General features: G+C 37.7%; 1 protein-coding gene across 1 annotated transcript; it reads left to right on the top strand.

Annotated features, from left to right (window-relative positions):
- Positions 1 to 1,877: 1,877 nt before the first annotated feature.
- LOC100537930 (interferon-induced protein with tetratricopeptide repeats 5-like) lies at positions 1,878 to 2,772 on the top strand (the record flags this gene model as incomplete). The annotated part of the gene is given in 2 exon segments (NM_001319270.1): positions 1,878 to 2,759; positions 2,761 to 2,772. Coding segments are annotated over 2 exon segments (894 nt in total), but the record flags the coding sequence as incomplete, so codon positions are not given.
- Between the last annotated feature and the right edge of the window lie 3,910 nt (positions 2,773 to 6,682).

Here is a 6,682-nt window from a genome sequence, read left to right as displayed (position 1 = left end):
CAATCGTGCTTTGGCCTGGTTCAAGGCAACTGTATAGTGTGAATACACCCTAAATGGTGGGACAGAGAAGGGACAAATCTCTTTTTTTTAATTAGTTTGTTTACAACTTCAGGTGGCGACGCGGTGGTGCAGTAGGTAGTGTTGTCGATTTACAGCAAGAAGGTCGCTGGTTCGAGCATAGGCTGGGTCAGTTGACATTTCTTTGTGGAGTTTGCATGTTCTGTGTTCGCGTGGGTTTCCTTACTTCGGTTGCTCTGGTTTCCCCCACAGTCCAAAGACATGCGGTACAGGTGAATTTGGTAGGCTAAATTGTCCATAGTGTATGAGTGTGTATGGATGTTTCCCAGAGATGGGTTACAGCTGGAGGGGTATCCGCTCCGTAAAACGTGCTGGATAAGTTAACGGTTCATCAGTTGGGAGTTGAGCTAGAGTAGGGAGCTGGAGGCCAAGTGAAGGGGGTGGTAAAAGGTTGGTCAGTGTGTGGTAGAGAAGGGTCATTGTCCAGGGGAATGCCCATTTGTTGTAGTGATGTTGAGGCTGGGGTGTTTCTGGTTTCTTGAAGGCGTGATCTAGATAATTTTTGGCTGTGGGCAATGCTTTTCCTTGTGGCTTTTTTTGGGTGGTCCAGGTTGAGATTTTTGTTGTAGAGTTGGTGATTTGAGGATAGGCAGAGGTGGGTAGACTATCCAAAATCTATACTCAAGTAAAAGTACAAGTACTTGCAGAAAGTTATACTCAAGTAAGAGTAAAAATCTTAGAAGTAAATGTAACAAAGTAAATGGGTCACACTTTACATTAAGGTTCATTAGTTAATGTTAATTGATGCATTTACTAACATGAACAAACAATGAACAATACATTTACTACTGTATTTGTTCATGTTAGTAATCGTTAATGAAAATACAGTAGTTCATTGTTAGTTCATGTTAACTCATGGTGCATTAACTAATGTTAACAAGCATGCACTTGGATGTTAATAATGCATTAGTAAATCTTCAATTATGATTAATAAATGCTGTACATGTGATGTTCATGATTAGTTCATGTTAGTAAATGCATTAACTAATGAACCTTATTGTAAAGTGTTACCAGTAAATGTAATTGTTACTACCCATCTCTGACGATCTTGTAGTGTCCATATGAAGCCCTTACTCACCTGTCAAGATATGAGGCACTATATGTAGTGTAGTACAGTTTCAGTAATTCTGCTTTGTTGCAGTGTAAAGGTATGGGGGTTTCAGCGTCTGTGAGGTTCTATGCTAACAAGCATAGGAGGAAGCAGGTAGAGGTAGGTAACGGCTTGAGGTTGTTGGTGATGGTGAGATGGTTGAGAGACCAGCAGCGATCAATCATATGATAGGCTCCTCTCAAAATTTGTTTGTAAACTACACAAAGTGCTAATTTCAATAACTGTGAAATAACTGAGATGTAACTGGATAATTTCATATGGTTATTTATTTTAAAAAATTGAGAAATTAAGCCTTTGTGCAACACCAACTTGTGTGGTTTTGTAGTCCAGGATAACATTAGCAGCTGTATTAGTAGCTGTATTGGAACACTGTTTTGGTACAAGCTCAGTAGTTAATTACTGATCTGCATACCTTAAACATAACATGGTCTCATGGTGAAAAAAAGCATTATTTTTCCAAAGGTCTGGTCTGAAGTAGGTCAGACAGATTTGGAGGTGCAAGACCGATTAATGACTTAAATGTCAGGAGTAAACAAGTACATGATTTATGTACAATAATAAAAATTTACTTTAATAATACTTAATTAAATTATTGGCTACAATGTATATGAAAGTTATGTTTTACATTTAAGAGCATATTATAGCTTATGTTAAGTTTGATTTACTTACTAATTTATGCAATCTTGTCAGTTTCATCTCGGACAGTTTAAAAAAGAAACTGGATCAGCTGGAGTGCCACTTCACATGGGATATAAAAAAAGAAGATCTAGACTTCACGAATCTCCTCAACAGACTTGAAGAACAAGACAAATTGGATCTAGGAAGTGAGGAAGGGGCTGCACGAGCGCAGTGCTCAATGGGATATCTAAAATTCCTTCTCGACTGCAAAGAAGAAGCCCTTACTCACCTGTCAAGATCTGAGGCACTCATCAAAGAAAACTTTGCGGACAACAATGACAGGACTCTTATTGTGACCTATGGAAATTTTGCCTGGATAAACTACCACATGGAGAACTACACAGAGTGCGAACGTTACCTAAAGAAGCTTCAAAACATGTATGAGACATTTCCAATTGAGTCTTCAGCTGTTCCAGAGGTGCTTGGGGAGAAAGGATGGACTTATCTTAAATTCTCTCGTAAATATTATGACAAGGCAGCAGAAGTTTTTCAAAAAGCTGTGGAACTGGATCCAACAAATAGTGACTGGAATGCTGGTTATGCCATCGCTCTGTATCGCACTGAAACTAGTCAGCCTACTATAGATTCACCTGTGATCAAACAGCTGAGAAAGGCCATTGACCTGAACCCAGATGATGATGCTCTGAGAGTCCTTCTAGGATTTAAACTTATGAATTGTTCTAAAGAGTTGATGAATGAGTCTGAGCAGCTGGTTGAGACAGCTTTGAATCAGTCCCCAGAACATCTACATGTCATGAGATATGTTGGAATGTACCTCAGGGATCAAGGATCTCTAGACAGTTCTATTGCCCTTCTGGAGAAAGCACTTGAAAGATCACCACACTCAAGCTTCATATGTCATCAGTTAGCAACATGCTATGAGAAAAAAAAAATTTACTTACTGACAGAAAACTGTTACAAAGCTGGAGATCATGCTCGAAATCAAAGTATATACTATTTAGAACTGGCAACTTCCCTAAAACCTTCATTTATTCTTGCAATGTGTCATCTCGGACTTCAGTACGGAGAGAGACATGAACTGCTTAAGGCAGAGGAACAGTTTGACAAAGCATTCAAGACAGCAAAAGATAAAAATGAGCATCTGCAGTCAGTCCATTTTTATTATGCCGAGTTCCAGCAATACAGTAAAAGACGTGAGGATTTAGCTATTAAGCATTACAAGGAGTGCTTGACAATGAATCCAGATAGTAGTGAGGGGAATAGAAGTGCAAAGAAATTGATGAAAATTGCCAGCAAACATCTCAACGCTAACCCAAATGAACGGGATGCCAATGAAATACTTGGATTACTTTATCAAATGAAAGCGGAAATGTTTGGGGACACCAAGAGCTATGCTGGAACAGGAGATGAAGGGAACGATGAATGCCTCCACAATCTTTTAGAGATCAACTGTAAAATAGAAACTTCGTACAAGGATGCATAACCTTAACCCATAATTTTGTAATAGGACCTCTGGGTTAGAGTGTACAGAAACTTGCACATGTCTGTTAACATTCAATACAATTAATCTGTACCTTTAAAGGCAAATGAATCACATTATTTGATTTCCACTATAATTGAAAAGCAGTATATATAACAAACTAGATTAATGTGACCAATTAGCAGAAAATGGCATGTTTTACTATAGAGTTTAGACCAAGGGCATGCCATCTTGAAATATTGCTGTGTCTGATGTCACGGGGTTGGTGCCATTCCCTCAGCTGAATAGATACAGTGGAAGTAAAGGACTAAACACGAAGACTGCAAAGCCTAATTTAACCCAGTGCATCAAGTTGTGGACATAGAGCTGGTGCAAATACAAGCATCAGATGTGTGTCTAATATAAAAATATATTTGTTCTATGCCTGTCAGTCCATTACTTCTAATGTATCTGTTCAGCTAAAGAAACGGAGCCACCCCTGTGACGTTAGACACAGCGACATTCCAAGATGGCGGTGCCCTAGGTCTAAAAGCTATGGTAAAACATGCCATTTTCCTCATAATAAATACATTAATCGAGTTTGTTTAATATATTTTCCTTAAAATGGAATTCAATGTACAAAACTGATATGCCTGACATTGGCTTCTGACATCAACCTGATTTTCATTTCTAAACAAAATACAATGTCCCCATGACATTGGGTTAAAACGTAATTCTAGGTCATGTTGACGTCTTGTGCCTGCTGGGTGTTAAAGGCCATTTAGGTCATCATACAGTAAACATTTGTTATCTTCTCATCAGTGACATGCATCTAACCAGTCTCTGGGTTATTACGTGTAAAGATTTTGGACATCTTCTTGTACATTTTTAATGCTTAAGGTTGTTTATTATGATGTGATTAACCTTCTATGTGTGATTTGACTGGACAGGAATAACGGGACTGATTTTTTCTAATCCCCATAGACAAGAAACAATAAAGCAGTGGAGTAAAAGTACTGATACAGTGCAAAAGATGTTTTCAGGGGAAAGTAAAAGTGCACATTTTTAAAAGTACTTAGTAAATTAAAATTGCTGAGGAAAACTACTCAAATACAGTAGCTTGAGTATTTGCAATTTGTTACTTTACACCACTGCCTATGGTTAAATTTTTAAAGGGGTGGTCCACAATGTAATATTAAGGCTTGGTTGTGTTTATAAGATGCAAAGCAATGTGTGCTTATGTTTCACTTGAAGGAAATTTTTTGATGCTATTTTTTATATATCTTACTTTGATTATACACAGCTACTCAGCTAACATGAAAACGACTGTCATATTTCCTAGTTCCTCTGAAAGGCCCGCCCTTAAGTGACTCTGATTGGTCATCGTCATAATGTGCTGCTATTCGCGGATCGGCTCCACGTCCCGTAAAAGCACGCGCTGTTCTGTTGTGTAAACATGCAGTCAACCTCCTGCCTGCTCTAAAATTAAATCTGACAAGTGTCTGTAACAAGTGAAAATGGGATGCGGCTCCTTTAAGAGTTTGCCATTGTGTGTGCGGTGTGAATGTTGTCTGCGTCTATGTGTGTGTGAATGTGTGACCTTTCTGTAACAAGCGCTTGTGCGCGGGACTTTCTTTTTCTCTGATGCTCGGATTAAGTTATTTTCTGTAATATATCGTGACAGAAGAATAAAGCACAAGATGTGGGATGCTACCTGTTGAGCCTTGATTTATTATTCTGCTGCGACCACGAGTCAGGTAAGCTAACCTATATATTTTTTTAACTCTATGCGTTACACAACGACTTTCACGTGTATCCGGAATATGCAGGTGTAAGTAATATGAATCATCCACATATCTTTTGCGACTTCATTATCTGAGATGTGAAACGCATGGAAAAGCTGCCTAAATACAATCAGTGCTGTCCGTGCGCGCACACATATAAGAGACACAAACGTGCTGGTGGAGTGTGTGTTTACAGCAGTTTGACTGATAAATATGAATTTGTAGCTCAATCATTTGCCCGCAAAGCAGCATTTCCCATTGTTTACATCATTGCTACAGCATATCGTTAACGCTAGACACTGTACATGTCACGATCAATTTTAACTAATAAAAACACTTACTGGTTGTAGCTTATAGCTTCTGCTGAGGAGATTTTAGCTGAATCCAGCACTGAACTGGGAGAGATTCTGGAGCTGTGTTTTGTCAAATCATGCTTGCTGTGTATTTTATAATTCTCTGGAACATAATTAATATTGAACTGCAAGTACTTCTGTCTTTGTGTCGTGTCCTTTGGAAGCCCAAATACAGAAACAGACGAAGCTGTGTGGAAACAGCCGTGTTTAGACGCATTTTTAGCTTCATCTCTGCTATAACGTTACATCGCCTCTGGCCACGGCCCTTACCTGCGTGCGCAGTTTGGATGCACAGTAACGAACTTTTGTGATCTAACAGGGGGCGGAAGTATTTTTTGGAGTCCCCAAAATATGTTCATTGTAGGCTTTGCTAAGCTTACTCTGTAAAAACCAAGGTCTCCCTTTGCATTGAACTTAAAACTTTTTACATTCAGAGATGTTGTTTATGTTTACACAGCTACATTACACATCAACCAAAGTTTAAAATATGATATCATAGTGGACCACCCCTTTAAGTGTATGAAACTCACAGAGTCAAATGGATTATTGATCAAACATACCTTTATAACCATTTACAGAGTAATAACATCTGAATTGCAAGGCTGCTCTGGTAGTCCAGACATCTATCGATCAGCACTTTCCTCTACGGGTTTAAATAATATTCTAGAACTGAATCTTCAGTTACTATAATAATAAATGGGAGTCTGCACAGGATTAAGATATATATTAATCAATAAAGTAACTTTGTAAAAGTATTTCTTTGCCTCTCTATAGTCCTATGGTTGTCTAAACTGTGTTATGCAGGAGAATCAGTTCACACTTTCAGCCTATAGCTAATTGATAATTGTATTGGCTATTTTTCTTTGTCAAGTTTACAGCACATATCAATAATTAACATTGTTATAGTTGTTTTTGTTAACATTGTTGTTATGTAATTCCAGATGTCAATAATTGCTGACATCACAGACTTCCGAAGTTCCCCGCGTATATATATATATATATATATATATATATATATATATATATATATATATATATATATATATATATATATATATATATACATATATATGACTCCCTGATGCTTGCAAATGAGATATAATCTCCTGGAAATTGAGGTGCCAAATCACGTAAAGTCACGTAACATAGCCTCATAAGTTTGAACTAATTATTTAGTTTGAAGATCTGTAAGAGGACAAACCTAGATAAGAAGAGATACTGTTCATTTTTTTCCAACGTGAAATGAGCAAACATTGTT

This window comes from Danio rerio, chromosome 12, assembly GCF_052040795.2.
Source record: "Danio rerio strain M-AB ecotype USA chromosome 12, GRCz13ab, whole genome shotgun sequence".
Lineage (NCBI taxonomy): Eukaryota > Metazoa > Chordata > Actinopteri > Cypriniformes > Danionidae > Danio > Danio rerio.
This window is presented reverse-complemented; position numbering and strand designations above follow the sequence as displayed.